General features: G+C 49.6%; 2 protein-coding genes across 4 annotated transcripts in view; one reads left to right on the plus strand and one right to left on the minus strand.

Annotated features, from left to right (window-relative positions):
* OGFOD3 (2-oxoglutarate and iron dependent oxygenase domain containing 3) lies at window positions 1–14,699 on the minus strand. Of its 3 annotated transcripts, none has more exons than XM_055575454.1 (9): window positions 14,560–14,699; window positions 11,934–12,151; window positions 8,756–8,831; window positions 7,577–7,619; window positions 6,002–6,066; window positions 5,014–5,070; window positions 4,594–4,747; window positions 2,392–2,515; window positions 1–337 (listed from the first exon to the last, which is right to left on the minus strand). In XM_055575454.1, exons 1-9 carry the CDS (start codon window positions 14,631–14,633, stop codon window positions 201–203), a joined length of 948 nt encoding a protein of 315 aa, XP_055431429.1. In that variant the 5' UTR covers window positions 14,634–14,699; the 3' UTR covers window positions 1–200. The 3 variants fall into 3 exon arrangements, 2 of the variants coding, with proteins under 2 accessions (XP_055431429.1, XP_055431428.1); XM_055575453.1 differs by having other exon boundaries at window positions 14,527–14,664; XR_008712868.1 differs by lacking the exon at window positions 1–337 and having other exon boundaries at window positions 4,477–4,747; window positions 14,527–14,664.
* HEXD (hexosaminidase D) overlaps window positions 14,698–19,512 on the plus strand; it is a 19,190-nt gene continuing 14,375 nt past the window's right edge. Inside the window, exons 1-3 of the mRNA XM_055575452.1 lie at window positions 14,698–15,259; window positions 15,581–15,630; window positions 16,695–16,835. Coding sequence (XP_055431427.1) covers window positions 16,752–16,835 — 84 coding nt within the window. The 5' untranslated portion in view covers window positions 14,698–15,259; window positions 15,581–15,630; window positions 16,695–16,751. The remainder of the gene's footprint in view (window positions 15,260–15,580; window positions 15,631–16,694; window positions 16,836–19,512) is intronic.

Here is a 19,512-nt window from a genome sequence, read left to right on the forward strand (position 1 = left end):
TGATCCTTGTGAGGGGAAGCTGGTCCCCTCTATTTACTCACAGCTGAAAAATGATCAAACGTTAGCAAATCAAAATTTGGGATGATTCATAAGGCACCTTGTTCAGTGGAAATGGTAGAAATGAGTTGAGCAGGAGGGGAGGGGTGCATGTCCAGCATGGCTGCTTCCGGGCAGGGCTGCTGGGCGAGCCGCCTGGGGGGCTACGTGAGCGTTGGGTCCGAGATGCCGTGGTCGGGGTTGCAGCTGAAGGCAATGGTGATGGCATAGCGGGTGCCCCAGTGGACCTTCTCCACCCGATGCAGGTTCTCAGACCCGGAGGTGAAGAAGGATACCCGACCTGGGAGAGGGGAGAACAAAGCATGACCTTGAGGTCACACACATGACCGGGCCTCAGAGGACCTGTGTTCAGGCCGACTCAGGGACACAAGGAACCTGTGGGCTGGAGAAACCACTGATGCAGGAAGTCAGGGCTTGGAGTCAAACCTGCAGGATGAAGGATGCCCCAGTCCTGGGCACAGCCTCTCTGTGGGTCAGCCTAGAATTTCAGTGAGGCCCTGCCACCCACCCCAGGGACCCCTACAAGCCATGTGACCTCCCCAGGCCCACCTGAGGATCTTATTTCTAATCACACCTGGAACAAAACCAAACCCTGGAGGGTGATGACAATGTTTTAACAGAGAATTAGGAAAAACAGGTCAAGGCAAACACCCAGCATCTATAGCTCCCTCCCAGGGCAGCTAAAGACAGGACACAGGAGAGGGCTTCTGAAGGTCCTGGAGTGGGTGGGTCCTCCAGCCATCTGTGTTCAGAGAACCCAGTGTCTATGTGTTCCAATATTTAACTGGCCTCACATACACCACTGTAGATTTTTTTTTTTAGGACAAATGGAGTTGACCCTAATGGAGTCATTAGGGAGGAGCCCTGGGATCCCACAGATGCCATGTTCCTACCACGTGGCCCAGCACCAAATGTTCCATGACAGGGACTTCCCTGGTGATCCAGAAATCCACCCTGTAATGCAGGGGACATGGGTTCAATCCCTGGTAAGGGAACTAAGATCCCACCTGAAACTAAGCCTGCAGGCCACAATGAAAGATCCCACACACCACTACTAAGACCAGATGCAGCCAAATAAACAAACAAATTAATTAATTTTTAAAAATTTTCCATGACATCTTCATTTCCCTTCAAAGGTCACTGCCAGGAACTTGACCGCTAAATCTGTGAAAAGAGGAGAAAAGTCTACACCAGAGTCCACTGTTTTCTGGTTGTAAACAAAAGAACTGTGCTCCGCCTGAAAATAGCAGAACAAAAGAAAACATGTAACACACAGAAACCTCTGCATGGGGCCTGGGGACACCCGGAACTCAGACCCTCCTCTGGACCAGCCAGGCTGCCCCTGACTTGAAGGGAACACTCTTTCCCAGAGCAATCTGGAGTCACACCACTTCCTGAGGCCCAAGTTGTTAAAGGACATTTTGTCCTTGGTTTCTCCAGTTTCAATCACACCTGAGACATCAGACAAGCAGCCAGGCCAGTCTGCACAGTGGGCTCAATGGCCTCCTTGCCCATCCACGCCATCTGTGCACTCCCACCCCTGCACACACGGTTATCAAATATCACTGACTTGCAGCAAGAGTTGGGGGTCTCTAGGGGCCCCCAGTGTTTCTGCACACTTTGCAAACAGAGGCACCAAAGAACAGAGAAGAAAAGACTGAGGAAAAGTCAATCTCCTCGTGGCCTGTGGGACATCAGGAAACCGTCCACCCCTCAGGTTGGACCTTTGGAGGGAAGAGAAGCTCATATTGGTGCAGAAAAAGGTGATTTGAAGAAATAATGACCACTTTCCCTACTGTGATGAAAACTTTGACTCTTAACCCAATAAGCTTGTCAGAATAAATACTTCAAGCGGGATAAATACAAATTCACACTGAGGCACATCATAGTCAAACTGATGAAGCCAGAGACTAGAGAGCGGCTTGCAGGTGGAGAGCAAAGAGGCAGCTACTGCAGGGAGGTGACAGCGGTGATGGCAACAAGGGAGCCCGAGGAAAAGGAAAATGGTTTTTTAAAAAAAGAAAAAACCCACCAATCCAGAATTTCACCTCCAGTGAAAATATCCTTTAGAAAAAAGCTGAAATAAAGAGTATTTTCAGGAAATCATCACCAGAAGACCAGCACACCATGAAATGCTGAGGCAGAAGAGGAACGAACCTGTTGGAACCTGGATGCACAGGAGGGAATGGAGGGGGCTGGAAAGTGAATAGATGGGAAAACTGAAAACCCTTGGCATATTTCCCTGTTAACTTTCATAGGAGATAATCAACTATAAACTCAGCATCCCAGGAAAGGCCACAGTCAAGCACCCCAGATTCCACCTGTGAGTCCTACCTGCTCTCGGCTCCACCGTCTTGTTGGCCCCCTCCTCCATGAACACAAACCGCCCCCCACCGAAGTCGTCCAGGTAGTCAGAAAGGTATAGTAGTGACGTGTAGTCAAAGGAACCATAGGTCACCTGTGGGCAAAGCATGAGGGTACGTCACCATCTACTTGTGGGAGGGCTTGGTTCTCAGGGAAGGACAGAACCCAGGCCTCACACTGCCCTCCCAATGGCAGAAAACCCTCTGCTGAGCACCAGCCTGCCAAGTTGACCAAGGCCCTGTCACCTTCTGGTGAATTCAGTACTGCGCTGTCTGTGGAGCTGGACTTTCTACATAGACCTGGGCTCCCTCCACATTCCCCACCAAGACCCCATTTGGGGGCTCCTTATCTGGTATCCGGGCACCAAACAAATATCAGAGTGACTTAAACCTGAGAACAGCTCAGGGCAGTGCCCTTGAGTTGTTTCAGCAGTGAACCTCACATCCACTGAGCTGCACGAAACCTAAAAGAGATCGGGATGGGGGGTGTCCAGTAGCCTCACCCTCTCCTACCCACCCAGCTCAGATACTGCAAAGGAACCACCCCAAACTCATGTGAGCACAGTGGCCTAGGAAGGAGGCAGGTTCCAGCAGGTGGTGGGGATGGCAGAGGCTGGTGGGGCCTGAGCTGTCCTGAGTCAGAGGCTGGAGAGCTTCACAGCCAGGAGCAGATGCTTCACTCCTGGAGTCCCCTCATGGGAGGACATCTTTTTGCCACATCCATGCATGAGTGACCCCTTGGCTATGACAACCACCCAGGTCCTGTACACCCTGTCACAAGACCTCCTAGCTCTAACATGTCTGAGGCCACCCTGTTCATCACTATTGACTTGTTTTCTCTGCCTGAAGAATATCTTCCTTATCTTTCTTCCTTCAAAGTGGATCAAGGAACCAGGCTACCTTCAGTGCTGTCTCTCCTAAACCCACCCTTCCCACTATGCAGAGGGTTGCTCTTTCTTCACACAGGGAAATTCTCCCAGACTCCATCCCAAACTCCCTTCCCCATTTGCTGCATGAACCTGTCTGTCCTCAGCACATGATGTCTTTGCCCTGAACCCCATAGAACCTTGTTTTCCCCTCTGCAATGTCTATGATGATCTTACACTGAAGGTCTCAGCCCTGGTTCCCTAATGAAATAATGCATCTACAGAATGATTATTCAATGAGGCAATGGCTGCTAAACCTGTGAGGTGAGAATGAACAGGAAGCTTAATCATAAATGGATGAGTCTGAACCCAGTGATCAATCAGAAGCCCATGGGAGCACCCGGGGTGATGCCCAAACTTCCAACCTGAGTCCCCTCGAACCCCCTGAACTACACTGGCTCAGATGAGCCACTGGCCACATACAGCTGCTTCACTTTAGCTTAATTAAATACTGGGTTCCTCAGTCTTACTAACCACAGGGAAGTGCTCCTTCTTCTGTCAAGCTCAGACAGTTGAGATTAAATAAACACACCAATGTCTGACCGAATCTCAGGCAGAAGCCCAATCTGAGAGCTTCTGCCCAAACCCTCGGCTTATTTTTCACTTCATTTCCTTTGTTCCAGCATCAAGCAATGCAGAGATTATCTGGGTCACCTGAGCACACTCGCAGCTGGGGTGACCGCCAACAGCCCTCAGACGTTTCTGTGGCCAACTCTCCCCTGGCGCCATGCTGGGCGTGCTGGCCGAGCAGGTCAGGGTGGGGCTGAGGGGCAGGCGGGAGAGGGCTTCAGTTGTGGCTGATGAAGACATTGATAGATTAGGTGTTACCATGTCTAGGGAACAACAGGAGGTCAAAGAAGAGGAGTCCACAGAATCCAAGAGATTCTGGTCAAGAGATCTCTCCCCACACAAAAAAAGGGGGGAAAAGGGGCCTCCTGGGCAGGGGCGGGGGATGCATGTCCAAGGGGAGACCACCCAACAGAAAGGCTGAATCAAGGCCGGGTCAGGTGACATTTGATGAAGCTCACCGCTCAGGCAGAGACAGCTCTGCATCTGGGAACAAGTAGCAAAGGATGGTCCCCACCAGGCCTGCCCTGTTCCATAACATGCGTTTCACCATCTTCTCTCACCTCACCACACGAGAAACAAGTCTTATTTCCTTGACAGCATCACCAGAGAGGAAACATCTAAAACCCCAACTATGTGAACAGACAGCACATCAGTGGACAGGCCCCAGGTGTGTTCACCTTGTCCACGTGCGCATGCCAATACTCATCGTGAGCCGTCCGGGCCTCCGTGCTGTTGATGCGGGAAAAGAAGGTGGGCTTTGTCAGGTGCAGCGAAGACGCACTGATGCCAAACGCCTGGGCGATCGCCAGCTGGACCTTCTGCCGCACGTCCCTGCCGAGAGGACACACGTGTCACTCAGAGCAGCTGGAAGAGGATTCTCCACGGGTCCACGGGACCCATATCAAACTATACCACAAAAAGATGTGAACTGGAGAAGGAGGAAAGGTGAGCAGATACACACATGGGTTCACACACATGTGACAGGGTATCTTGTGCAAAACCAGAAACCTGAGTGCCAGTTCTCCGCAGGACTCACCCCAGCACTCCCATGCCCCCACTACCTTCCCCACCTCTGACCCAGGCGTTCCTTCCCTCACCGGTACAACTGGAAGTCCTCTTCTGAGAAGATAGTTTGTATTTTATCCCCAAAGTATCTGTGAAAAGAATAAGGAGTATTAACAAATGAGACATTTTATTAATGTTTCCTTAGTTCCTTTGAGTCTTCCCTGGTGTCTCAGATGGTAAAGAATCTGCCTGCCATGCAGGAGACTCAGGTTCAATCCCTGGGTTGGGAAGATCCCCTGGAGAAGAGAGTGGCTACCCACTCCAGTATTCTTGGCCTGCAGAATTCAATGGACAGAGGAGCCTGGTTACGGTCCATGGGGTTGCAAAGAGTCAGACGTGACTGAGCAACTAACACATTTCCTTTAAATTCAGTCTTTCCTCCAGTTAACCAGCAAGTCCTTGAGAATCAGCTGGTCCTTCTTATCTTGCAGCTGCTCTTTCTACAATAACCATGTGAGAAAAGGGAGGGGGGTGGGAGGGCAGTACCTGGCAGGTGAAACTGTTAGTTGCTCAATTATGTCCAATGCTTAGTGACCCCATGGACTATAGCCCATCAGGCTCATCTGTCCATGAGATTCTCCAGGCAAGAATACTGGAATGACTAGCCATTCCTTTCTCCAGGGGATCTTTCCGACTCAGGGATCGAACCCAGGTCTCCTGCATTGCAGGCAGATTCTTTACCATCTGAGCCACCAGCTGGGGTGACATTTATTAAGGTTGGGAGATCTCTTGCTTCTCCTGGCCCTCAGGAGGCACCTTTTAGGAGCCTGGCCTGCCACTCATCTCTCCCTCCGATCCTATCTCTCAGCCCCTTCCCGACTAGACTGTTTCCTAAAGCAAGGTGAGTGAGTACCCAGCCCCTTGGAAGAGCTTAATCTCCCAGTCCTCACTTGGCCACAGCCTGATGGCAGATGTTGAGGTCTTCCCCAAAACCTGAAGCCCTTCTGATCCATACACACAAGCCTCACTCAGGTGTCCCCAGATAAAAAACGGGTAGACCCTCTCACCCCAGGTTCTCACCTGTACAGGTTTACAAAGTGCTTCCCAACAGATAAGGCCCCTGAGTGCAGGTCCAGGATGGACGCCTGGAAAAGATGTTGGCATAGTAGTATGAGGGCTGCCTGGCAGGTGCCTGAGCTCTAAAAGCCATCAATGTTAAACACAAATTCCCGAGACGTATCCTTGCACACACAGGTCAGGATGACAATGCACACAGGCTGGGTTTCAAGACATTTGGACAAAGGTGTGTGAGGTGCTGGTTAGTTTCTAGAACAGGAGGCCCTGGAGTCATGCAGGTACACTCGCTTTCAGCCTGGCTCCTTTCACTGAGGATCACCTCCCTGTGACTAACTTACCTGGAGATGGACATGCGGGCTGCGCCTAGTTCAGGGCTGTTGCAAATAAGGCAGCTCTGACACTGGTGGACAACGTTTTTATCACGGGAGATGCTCTCGTTCTCCTGGGTAAATGCGCAGGAGCGGAATTGCTAGGTCATCACTCTTTAATGAACCACCAGTGTTTCTGACCCCTGCCCATCCAGCGTCCAGAAGGCCTTCTCCATGTCTTAAAAGAGGGGAGGGGACATGAGCACGGACCACCTCTACCCTGTTTGGGCGTCTTTTCTCACTGATGCGACGACCATCCCAGGGGGTTTGTTTTGAACACAATCTGGGCTTAAAAAGTGTTAACTGCCCTTAAAGATATTAAACCTGGATGATTCACTGCAAGAGAACTTTTCACATAAATGCTGAGCAGAGAGTAAAAGATGAGTCCACACACAAATAGGTTTTAATAAATATTCCCCTTGAACTGAATCAAAATAAAAGGAGAAGCTTAATTTTCAGAACTCAAAAGGAAAGAGTCTGCAGAATAAGAGTCACAGAGATAATGACTGAACTATCCAGAGGAGAGCAGACACACTGGGTGAGAAGATCCCCACTGGGACCACGTGAGAACTCCAACGTAAGGCACTCGCACAGATGGACTCTCAAGGCTACCCACGAAGCGGATGAGTTACAGAGCTGCACTGGCCTGTCTGAGTTCCCTGTGGTTGCTGTAAATGGCAGGCTTAAAACAGCAGGAATTCATTGTCTCAAGGTCTGGAGGCCAGAAGGCTGAGATCAAGGTGTCAGCAGGGTCCCAGTCCTTCCGAAGGCACCAGGGGAGAATCCTTCCTTGAATCTTTGGGCTTCTGGTGGCACAAGGGGTCCCTTGGTTTGTGGCATATCACTCCACTCTGCTCCATCTTCACATGGCCTCTTCTTCAGTCTCAAACCTCCCTCTGCCTTCCTCTTACAAGGACTTTGTCATTGGACCTAGGGCTACCTTGATAATCCAGGGTGATCTCATCTTGAGACCCTTAACTTAATGACATCTGCAAAATACCCTTTTCCCAGATAAGGTCCCATCACAGTTCTGGGTGGATGCATTTTTCAGGGGCCACTGCTGGACCCCCCGCAGTCTCACTCAGTGGACAACAGTCCGTACACTGCATCTGTGGGGGCCTGAACATCCTATACCCTCATTTCCCCTTGGAGGGAGAGCAGAGCCAAAGGGGTAAGAAGAAAACTGAAGCAGGAACGACAGACAACTCACCCCTCCATCGGATCCTCCCAGGGACAACCCCTTCTCAGCTATGCTGTAGGGAAAGATCTTAAGTCAGAATTCAGTTAACAGCATCATCTATGATACCTCTAGACACACACCAATCACACAGCTAACACAATGTTAACGGATTGCTTAATGTTTATGACAGAATCACATGTTTAGACCACAGGACTCGACTTTCAAGTTGAGTAAATGTTAGTATTCTGTCACCACCTTACTAACATCCTATCACACGGTTTGGGGACAAGTGGGCTTACTTTCCATCTTTAGTTCAGAGACCTGGTGCTGAGCTGAATGGGTTGCTCTGGGCTGGAAAGTCTCTCTCCTGTCATCACAGGCTGGGAGGCAGACTGTAATCACCAGCTCAGGAGGCAGAGGCCATGTGGTACCCTGGGCTGGACCTCACAGGACCACCCGTGTCAGTGAAGATGCAGGGGCTTCTGGTGCCTCTGACAGATGCTTCATGGCCACCCCGGAAACTGATTAGGGGCTGGATCCAGCCCTCACACCAGTGACCACCCCCCACTACCCAATTGGCCCCTACAAGGTTATCTAGAAACAGGAGGAGAGTCTCCCTTTGGGACTCAACTAGACACTGCTCCACTAGGCACATGCCTGTGTCTGAACTCCATGTCGGAAAAGTCAAAGCATCAAGATCTGCTTCTAAACGACAAGGAAGAATCCAATGCCAACTACTTGTAAGTAAGACCTCCTACCCAGTCATGAGTTATGGCGAGCTGATGGGAGGGCTGATCCCAATCAGTTTTGGAGAGGAGACTGAAATATTGTCTAGAAACTGCCTGGGGCCACTGGGTAAACCTGCCATCTCTATACAAGTGTCCATTGGGCCCCTCAACGGCTGATGGGAGAGCATCCCCCCCACCTCCCCAACAGACCAAAACAGAGCATCCCCCCTCCACCTCTCCAGCTGCCCCTGGAGAGGGCCTGGGCCTCCAGAAGGTTCCATCAGCAACCACATCACTGAGGGCAATAGCCTTTCCTCCTGGAAATCAGAAAAGCCCATCTTGGCCTTGGAAGTATGCAGGGAAATTCTTAGGGAATTCTAAATGAATCTCTTGAAATCATCCTTTTAGTAGTAATTCTCTGCTCCCTGCCCCAGCCTCACCCTCCCACTTGTTCAGGACAGAAGCTCGGAGATGCGTGTACCTGCGAATCCTTCGGGCTTCGTCCCTGGTGATGACGGCATCGCTGATGCCCCGGCCACACTTCCTCGGGGAGCAGCCTAGAAAGAGTCAAGTCAAGATGACACACAGCCCCCACTGAACCCTGACACAGAGTAGCATGCCGTTGTCAAGGACTCACATGTGGACCCCCCTTCTCAGGGACAACAGAATTTTGTGGGTTGGGGCCTTGCCTTTCACAGGATTAGGGGGCCAGGTTTGGAAATTACAGGCCACGTGGTCAGAGTAAATTTCAGATAAGCAATGGTGACTTTCTAGTACATGCACGTCCCCTACATCAAATTTCACTGTGAAACTTCCCATATAAATTTCACTGTGTTCCTGGCAGCCCCACGCCAGGCAGGCCACTCTGGAAGCACCAGGCACTCTGCCCAGAGGAGGCATCCACGACATTCTTGAACCTGACCACAGATCACTGACCTGACCACAGATCCAGACCTGTTGGCAAGTCCCTCCTGGATGAACAAAGCTGTGCCTGCAATTGTAGCTGCTATCCTTTTGCAGAGCTGCTCCAAGATGCTCCCCACCCTCCCTTTGCCTCCCTCTATCCTACAGCCAGGACTGAGCTGCTTAGAGGGAGAAGGGTGGGGGAGCTTGGATGGGGATGGAGCCAGGGTTGGGGTGAAAGTAGTCAGGGTTGGGTGGAAGGGGCCATGGTTGGGGTGAAAGAGGCAAAGTGGGATCAGGGCCAGGGGGGACACAGCCAGGGTCAGCATGACAGGCCCAGGGATAAAATGGCCAGGGTCAGGGTGGACAGGGCCAGGGTCAGATGGATGGGCCCAGGATGAGGCAGAGCACCAGAGATGGACGAGCTCAGCAAGTGCCTTGTGTCTTGGTGCAAAGGGCAGGCTGGCTGTCTCGAGCTGGGTGTACCACAGGATATGTGGATAATGGAACACTCTCAGGACACGCTGGGCTGGCTGACCTTTAGCTTTCATCCTCCTTCCCCTCTTCCTGCCTGGAACGTGCCTGGAGGTGTCCTGGGACCACATAAACCACACACTGAGTGGGAGAGCTGGGGGCTCAGCGCAAAGGGCTCACAGGGAGCCAGGCTGACCTGGGGTGACTTTCTCTGGGTGGATAAACTTCTACTTGGGGGTCATTAGGGAAGGGGTGCCTCAGTTCTATGGAGCTAAATATAACCCTACTGATACAAGATCCATGTTCTATTAAAACACAAAAATGCTTTTTATAAGGGTTACTCCCTAAAGGTCAATGATACAGGCAAAAACGACGATAACCAAACAGCAGCTTGGGGAGTGATATCATACAAAGAAATACATTTAAAGACAAAAGAATTATGAGAGGGGAAGAGACTGATAATAGCAACGGTTCACCAGGAAGACGCAGGGGCAACAGAAGCACCAAGTGACATCAGCTCAAACACGTGAGGCAGCCACCAGGCCCACCACTGAGGTGGAGACCCCGCCTCGCAGCTCCCGATAACTGAACAACAAGGCAAGACGTCCAAGAAGACAGTGTGCCCAGAGGAGTGTAGACTAGGAGATGCTCAGAGCTTCACAACAACCATTCAAAAACAGACATTTTTTCAGGTACACACGCAACATTAACAAAAACACATTAGCCCAACAGGAAAGTCGGTTCTGTACCATACAGGTTATGGTCTCCAGCTACCGGGCAGTTAGAGAGAACTCAAATTCCATCAATCTTGAAATCTTAAAATCCAGCAGGACACAACACGCTGAATATGAATGAGCGTTAAAGAGTATTATTTGGGCGAGAAAGTGAGTTGTGAGTGGTGATGATGTCCGTGCATGTACACAAGAGCACAGGACACAAGCACACAGATGTGCCTCCCAGACACACAAGTCCAGGGCGGGCAGAGCCCCTGTCAGCTATGGGAGGAGACAAGGGGGAGAGAGGGGGAGTCCAGAGACTTCGATGCTGTGTTTTTCTGGTAAAATACATATAAAACCCCAAATTTACCATTTTAGCCAGTTCAGGGCCATTAACTACACTCACAATGTTGGGTGACCATCACCACCATCATCTCCTGAACTTTCTCACCTTCCCAACTGAAATCCCATCTCCATCTACACCAGCTCCTCCTCTGCCTCATTCCAACTGTTTTTAATGTTGATAAATTATTAAAGGGGTAGGAGAAATAATGGCTCAGCGGTAAAGAATCCGCCTGCAATGCAGGAGACACAGGTTCGATTACCGGGTAGGAAAGATCCCCTGGAGGAGGGCATGGCAACCCACTCCAGTATTCTTGCCTGGAGAATCCCGTGGACAGAGGAGCCTGCCGGGCCTACAGTGTACAGGGTGACAAAGAGTCTGACACAACTGAAGTGACTTAGCATGGGAAAAATATACTTTGTCAAAAGCTGGGACTTTACAGGAAAAAAGCTCACCAAGACAGAGAGAGCATGCCCACAACAGAACCTGTCCACCCCTGACCCCCGAGGGGAAAGGGAACCCCAGTTCCTCGGCATGTCCATTTCTGCCAAGGAGCCCACACACCTCCCTTCACTTTAACCCAACTTGTGCGCATCACAACAGTGCCCCTTGGTGGAAGGACTCAGCAATCTTTTTCTTGGTTCAAGTTCAAAGCACTGCTCTGAATAGAAAAAATTAGTTCTGTCTCTAAGGCCCAGTCACTCTGGCTAGGCTTTTAAAACTGCTGCCCTCCACAGAGCAGGCAGGTGCCAGGATGGGACAAACGCCATGAGGGGATGGACCCTGGGTTTCCTGTTGCAACATTTTCTGATATAACAATCCCCTAAAACAGAAAATGCCTCTTCTCAGTTCAACTTGTTCATTGATATCCTCCCAATTCTGTTACATCTTTCCAGGCAAACCACCTCTTCCACCAGATGGAATCCACACTGAGGTGGTGGGCACCTCAGTAAAACACTGGCCATAGCCTGGGCAATGAAGCCTGGGCCTGCTCCTGCACAGGTGGGGCCTGAAACATTCACACTCCCCGGAACAGGTGTGAGCTAACCAACGTGGGGAGAGGGGGGTGGGCAGTGGGGAGGAATGCCGCCTGTCCCCCCAACCCCACACGACTTTCAACCTGATTCCCACCAATTCATCAAAGTAAAAACAGATGCATTTTGAACACACCGAATTCCATGTTAACATGCTGCTCTTTCCTGAATCACCTTGGCACTGCGTACCTTCAAACCTTCGGTGACTGTCATAGTCCTCAGAGCAGGGCACCTCGATGAACCTGCCTGGCAGGATCTCGCTGCGGTGAGCCAGGACCTCAGTGATGCCGTCATCACCCCCCAGGCTGCCCCAGAACAGGCAGGCGGCGAGCGCAGTGCAGGACCCCAGGACAGCGACTCTCAACCACTTCTTGCGCACATCCCGAGGTGCCCGGATACTCTTGGTGCTGAGAACAGAAAACAGCTGTGGTCACCCGAAGGCAACTGCGTGTGCTGAAAACTCAGACCACAATCACCAGAGACCACACCCACACTTAGTTACAGCCTTAAAGGGGTCCCACACTGGTCATCATCAGAGCTACTCTCCATCAATCCAGAGGCACTTGCCAGCATACGAGGACATGGTGGGGAATGTGCCCCTCGCCCCATATGACCAGACAGGGCTCACTATGCCCCCGAGGACAAGACCAACTGCTAGTCGTGGTCCCTCCCAGCCTGGCCATGTCCATGGAGAACCATCTGGGAGATCCTGACAGAGCCTGTGACATCAATCACATTGCCTGCATCCAAAGATGACTGACACAACCCCATGCATTGGCCCTAGGGTGCACACTCACACACAACGTGAACTAAGGTAGTAAAGGTCGCTCAGTCGTGTCCATCTCTTCCAACCCCATGGACTATACAGCCCGTGGAATTCTCCAGGCCAAAATACTGGAGTGAGTAGCCTTTCCCTTCTCCAGGGGATTTTCCCAACCCAGGGATCGAATGCGAGTCTCCCACATTGCAGGCGGATTCTTTACCAGCTGAGCTACCAGGGTGAACTAAGGTAAGCACGAACCAAACTCATTTCACTGAAACCACCAAGCAGCCAGGGAGGGAATGCAAGAACCACAGAAATGATTCAACACTAAGACACTTTCTGTACCACCTGGGTTAACTGTTGGATTCACACTGCCTATGCAGAAGTTGCAGGGATGTCTCTGTGTGTGCGTGTGTGTGTGCATGCACACGAGTATCTATGTGTGTCTGGATGGTGTATACCCACTCATATGTGTGTCTGTGTACATGTGTATGTGTTTTCTCATATGTGTAACTGAACAGTCGTGTATTCTATTAACTGAGAAAAATATGTAGGGCTTGAAGGACTGGCAGAAATGAGAAAAGCGATCCAGACATTGTTTCAGGAGGTGCACCTCATGTCTTCAAGTATATGATTAATTCCTGAAAAGCAGGGAGTCTGCCTTCTATTTTTATATGTCCCTCCACATTTCAAATTGCTATATATATAAAACACACACAGGCTTCCCTGCTGGCTCAGAGAGTAAAGAATCCGCCTGTAATGGAGGAGACCAGGGTTTGATCCCTGGGTTGGGAAGATCCCCTGGAGAAGGTATGGCTACCCACTCCAGTGTTCTTGCCTGGAGAATTCCATGGTCAGAAAAGCCTGGAGGGTACACTACCTGGGGTTGCAAAGAGTTGGACATGACTGAGCGACCAACACTTTCACACTTGTACTTTCTAACACACAAATTCCGATTAAATAAGTCTCAAGGTGGGCACAGCTGAGTCAGACCATATTGGGTGGATACATGGTCATTTTAAACAGGGAGCATAGATCCCCAGGTCACAAAGACCCCCATCCTCCACTTAGAACTGCTGTCTAGCCTCTAGCCCACCTAGTCTCCTCTAACTAGACGAGGGTGGGCCCCTAACTCCAACGGGGCTAATATTTTTCTTCCCCAGTAGGGCAGGGAGACTGCCAGCCCATTTCAGCAGCAGGGGCTGAAATCCTACTGTGGGCAAAAGCTGTTGACACCTTCGCCTGGGACACCCCAGGTGCTGAGACAGAAAGGGACAGAGAGGGAGGTAGAGACAAGAGGGGAAAAAACAGCCTCCTGGTCCAGATTTGGAAGCTATTCTTCCCTGAGGTGTCCTCAAAATAAGCACCCCTGTTCAGGGTAAGCTGGCCCAAATGCAGACTGAGAATCTTGCCAAAACAGAAGTGGATTTGGAGCAAGGTCCATTGCCCATGGGGCAAGCACGACGAGAAGGTAATTTATCCTGAAGTGAATACACTCCGGCTCTGAAAGCTTTAGGCAGAATCCCCTCGAAGGCTACCTGATGAGATCATTTATTCATTCATCGGGTCCCCCAACGGAGAACCATCACATGCTCAGCCCTGAGAAGAGCACACGGAGACCAGACGATGGGGACCTCTGAGTCCCAGTCCCCGTGCGTAGTCTCGGCACAAAGCCTTCGGTACAAAGCCCTCGGTACACACTGGGGAGGAAGGAGGTCAAGGAAGGTTTCCCGACCGGCAGCTCCGCCCAACCCCGCCCAACCCCGCCCAACCCCTTCCTGCGCGGTCCTGGAGGGATTCTGCAGGCTACGCCCTCCGGACGACCACGCCCCTCTAGGCGCCCGATTCGCCCAACCACAAACCAGGCCCCTCGCGGCCAGGCCACACCCACACTGCAGTGCCTTTCCGGGAAAGGCCCTGCCTGCACCAGATCCACCTTTTTCTGACCGGGCCAAGACCACAGCCACACCACACCACGCCCCTGTTAGGCCCCGCCCCTGGGCCAGGCCCCGCCCACACCACCGTTCGCGCGCTCCCGGCGCTATCTGGTACCCGCTCTGGCGCCGACGCTCCGCTGCCCCGCTGCCCTCGGGAGCCTTGGGAGCACCCCTCCGCTGAGGTGCCATTAGCTACGCTGCCGCGAAGCTAGGCCGAATGCGGGAGCCGCCACAAGCCCGGGACGAGCGCTGCGAGAGGTAGCGCGAGGCCGGCGCGGCCGGGCACGCGAAGCGACACCCTCAGCCTTCAACCTCCGGGCTGGTGACCAGGCCTGAGCAATCGGAGGTCGAGCGCCGAGCGGGGCAGGGCGGGGACCGAGCGCGGACCTGGCTTGCTTCCCGCGGCGCACCTGCCTTGGCCGTACCCTGCCTCCCCTGACCTCCGCGGAACCTGACGAGCCTCCGAACCTTCCACAAAAGTGTGTCCTTGCCCTGTCGTGCGTGCTCTACCGGGGTCTCCAACTCCTCCTAGAGTCTCGAAGCCTTCTCCCCGCGGTGTCCAAGCCCTCCTCCCAGGGTCTCCCACCCTCTCCAGTGGGATTTCCAACGCTCCTCTCCCTGGGCCCATACCACACCTGAGGGCACTGGGTCCTGTTGGTGCTTAGTATCTGAGGCCTGCTGTTTAGTTTACAACATTCAGTTTCCCGTCCAGTGGGCAAGAAGTAAGATCTTAACCAGTCCTGTCAAGATACCTAAGATTCTGAATGAGTGGAATTAACAGTGAGGTTCATTCATAAGGATTAAGTGTGAAGAAGGTGAGTAATTTATTGATACAGAGGGGGTGGGGGTGGGGGGGGAAATCTGGACTCATTGAACAAGAAAAGAGATCTGCCCAACAATCCCCAAAGTGGGGAAATCAGATGCCATCGCCTGGCAACTTACCTAGAAGCCCAAGAGACTGGGACAATTGCAGATCTACCTACCGGGTTGTCTGATAGCAATAGTGACAAGTCTGAAATAATAACCCAAGTCTAAAATAATCATATTTCTATAGACCTCGTGCAGGAGGGAATCAAAGTAAAGAACTACACACTTGCAAGAGGGAATACTGACTTCTCTGTCTCCTTTCCCTTTAGGTTTTGCAGCAACTTACTTTGGTAAACAACTCTGAATGTGTCTGAATCAGGTAACATGTCGGTGTTCATTCCTGCTGTAGGGCTATAGAAAAGTAAGAAGATTTCTCTCTAAACACAAGGAAGCACACCCAGGACTAATACAGACTTCTCAGCTCAAAAATTTTTCTTTTAACTCTATTCTCTGGAAAATACATTTGGGTTATAGTGGGGGCGGGGGGGAGGATTGTTAGAGTTTTCTTTTTTATTATTTATTTTTTCAAAATGTAAAGCAACTCAGCTTTGAAACATTTCAGTTTTTCAAAATGCTTTGTCTTAAACTCATCCACTTCTCAGATGGCAATTTAGGTAATTGCCTTAAGAACTTTGTCATTGAGATTGTTTTGAATATAATTTATTTTTTTCAATCAAACTGATCGATTTCTATGTGCATTATGTTATTTTCTCTGCTATATTATAAAGTCCCTAAGGTCAGGGATTTATGAATCTTTGCACAGAATGAGTAGTCTGAATTGTGGAGCTGAATATATGACCAATATACAGAGATTTTCTTTCCTTTTCCTGTCTAATTCTATGTGTTTTATGCTTCATCCAGATACCTCCTCTAGTTTAACATAAACTAGTCAGCCCTGATAAACTTGTGACTTATTTGTTTTTAAATTATCAATGGCCTATTTTAAATCCTAGACAGTTTTCTCTGACCTAGGATAAATTTTTACAGTTTCTCCTTCCCTGCAACCAAGCGGACTCAAACTCTAAAAATGCAAATTATTTTTAATACTATTTAAAGTAGAATAAAATTGAGGATCAGTTTTCTACAGAAGCATCATATTGTGGGGCCTGAAAAATGTTTAAGAGATATTTGCCTGTTTTCACTGGCATAGTATATATAGGATAAGACAGTCTTTAAAACAGAAAATTATTTTGCAGTCATTTGTATTATTGTAGATTATAGCCATCTTATAAGGAAACCAGTGCTGTATAACAAGGGTCCTTGTATTTGAACGTGGAGACAGACATCTTGATATATTTCATGTTGGTGAAATGAGTTTCCTTCTAGTTCACATCAGAATTGAAACAGACATTGGAAGGATATAACTCTGAATTTCTTCACTAGGAAGAAGTGCCCAGAAAAGAGATTTTTTAGTTATATGACTTCTCAAAAAATAGTGAGATGTCGGATTCCTCACCATTTAAGATGCGACTAGTTCATCTGGACCTGAAAGGAGCCCCACCAAAGGTCTGCTACCTCTCGGAGGTAAGAGCTCCCTTTCTTCTCTAGAGACTCACTTTGCCTCGGGTTTAGTTATGAAGTTGTGAACAGCATTCTGTACATACATTTTTGGAACACAACCATGGGTTCTGAGTTGAGGCGTGGTGGCAGCAGCATAGATCTTGAATTTCCCCCATATCTCCTCACAAAGCAGATAGCAACCAGGATAGCAAAAGGAAAAACAGAAAAGACAAAACCCCACAACCTCTGTTGTGAACCAAATCGTGTCTCCTAAAAAGATATGTTTAAATCCTAACACAGCGGACCTGTTAATGTGACCTGTGATTTAAAGATAGGGTTTTTGCAGATGTCTCTGATATTAGATGAGATCATATGGGAACAGGGTGAGCTCTAATCCAATAAGTGGTGTTTGTATAAGGAGAGGGGACAATACACACAGAGGGAAGAGGACATGAGGACAGAGGCAGAGACTAGAATTGATGCATCTGCATGCCCAGGAGGGTAAAGGATGCCAGAAACTCGCAGAATCCGGAAGAGACAGGGAGGATGCCCCTTACAGCCTGGGAGGGAGCACGGCCCTGCTGACACCTAGATTTTGGGCTTCATCCTCCCAAGCTGTGAGAGAACACATTCTTACTATTTCAAGCTCCCCAGTTTGTGATGACTTGTTATGGCAGCCACAGGAAAAGCATGTACTCTAAAACAAATGTAAGTTATCAGGGTTTCCCTGTGAATGCCAAAATGCAAGGGGCGGGGTCAAACCACAGACAGACAGCTCAACACTCCTGTGGGGTTAGCAGCTGGGCAGAGGATGGTAGAGGAAAGGTAAAAAAGAATTTAAGATCTTCCCTGGTGGTTCAGTGGCTAAGACTCCAAGCCCCCAATGCGGGGGGGCCCAAGTGCAATCCCCAGTCAGGAAGCTAGATCCCGCATGATGCAAATAAGAGTCTGCATGCCACAACAAAGATCAAAGATCCCATGTGCCGCAACTAAGACCTAGTGCAGCCAAATAAATACAAATAAATATTAAAAAAAGAAAAAAAAAATTCAGATGACTCCAAGACCAGGGAATCCACAAAATAGCCCAACAAGTAAAGGTAAGTCAGAAACTGGATGAGATGTCACTGGCTCCAGATTGAGAATGAGTGCTCAAGACCTCAAGGCATTCCAAAATACTTTCCAGAAACTTCTTCCAGGAGGACAGAACCCCACACTCAGAATGCAATGTTGGGAAAAGACTCCATCTTGAACTGGGGAGTAACATTGAGGTAAAGGAGAGAGAAGTTTCAAATACTGGAGAAACAGGATCCAGAGGGAGTGAAGACTGAGTGCTATGGAAGTAGCTGCACAAAGTCCATAACTGCTAATCCTTTATGTAACAGCTGCAGAGGGAGCCCTGGGCTGGCCCAGCTCCATCCCAAACATAAGAACCTGCTCTCCAAAACACAAGAAAACAAATCTCATTGTAAAATGAGCAATAGGAAAGGAGTGTGGTTGTGCCATACAAAAAAACATTGCCAGAAAATAGAGGACCATGATTTGAGTAACAGTGAAGGTGCACCAGCACCATGTGACCACAAAGCAGATGGCACAGTTCTGTAATATTTCAAAACAAGATCAGAGATACTAAGAGGCTATGGAAGAACAGCATGAATTAGAAATAGAAACGCCCAGTCCCACATGCTGCAACTAATGACCCCGCGTGCTGCAGTGAACATCAAAGATCCCCCATACTGCTCTTAGAACCCACGGTAGCCAAATAAATATCTTAAAAAGCACAGAAAGCGACAGCCAGACAAAAGTAGATTGTGAAAAGATTGCCTCCAGACTCAGGAATGAATTATAAGAAGAAAAAAAAAATCAGAAATAGAGACTAAACTAGAAAAAGGACAAAAGTGAATAGACACCATGGGAACCAGTGTTGAGAAAGCAATGGCAGAAAAGAAAAAAAAGTCAAACGTGAAGAGATAAAAGCACTGTGACAAATGGATAGGTGTGAAAGACAGCAAAGAAGAGCCAGTTTGTGTGTAGCTGGAGCCCCCTGCTGTTGCTAACGGACAGAGTCAGGTTCAGACAACAATTTCTTATTCATTTCATTACCTGCTGCTGCTAACAGTCAGTCAGGTTCAGACAACAATTTCTTAATCCTCCTGTTTCCGAGGATTTGCTGGGTGGCTCCCTCAGGCTGAGCTTAGCAGCCTGTCAGCCACCCAGAGCACTGAAGATCCCTACCAGCCCCGATAGAAATACCAGAGAGGCCACCCAATGGTCAGATGGCTAAAGGCTGCAAGGGAAACCAGGAGCAAAAATGCTGCGGAAAATACGGAAATGCTATAACCATTATGTGTCATTTGTGCAAGTGACTGACCTGGGTTAGTTTGACTCCTTTCCACAATCAGCCTCCTCTTATAATTTGCAGTCAATTGTCAATGACCTACTTTATAAATGATCTTAGCTAATTCCTGGTCCGAAGCTGATTTCCTTCTATCCAGCATGCTTAAGAATGTTCCCATGTTCCTGGGGAAAGAAAGCTTTGACAGCAACATCAGCGAGAGTGCTACACATTGTATAAAACTTGTAGTGGCCCTTGTCTGGAGGTGGATTTATATTCTAAATACTTGCAGGAGCCCCACCCCTGCCTGTGATGCCAGGCTAAAAGAGAATCTCAGTGCTGTGTACAGTAGATACAGCCCTAAAAGTC

The sequence above is a fragment of the Bubalus kerabau genome, chromosome 4 (assembly GCF_029407905.1).
Source record: "Bubalus kerabau isolate K-KA32 ecotype Philippines breed swamp buffalo chromosome 4, PCC_UOA_SB_1v2, whole genome shotgun sequence".
In the NCBI taxonomy this organism is placed as follows: domain Eukaryota; kingdom Metazoa; phylum Chordata; class Mammalia; order Artiodactyla; family Bovidae; genus Bubalus; species Bubalus kerabau.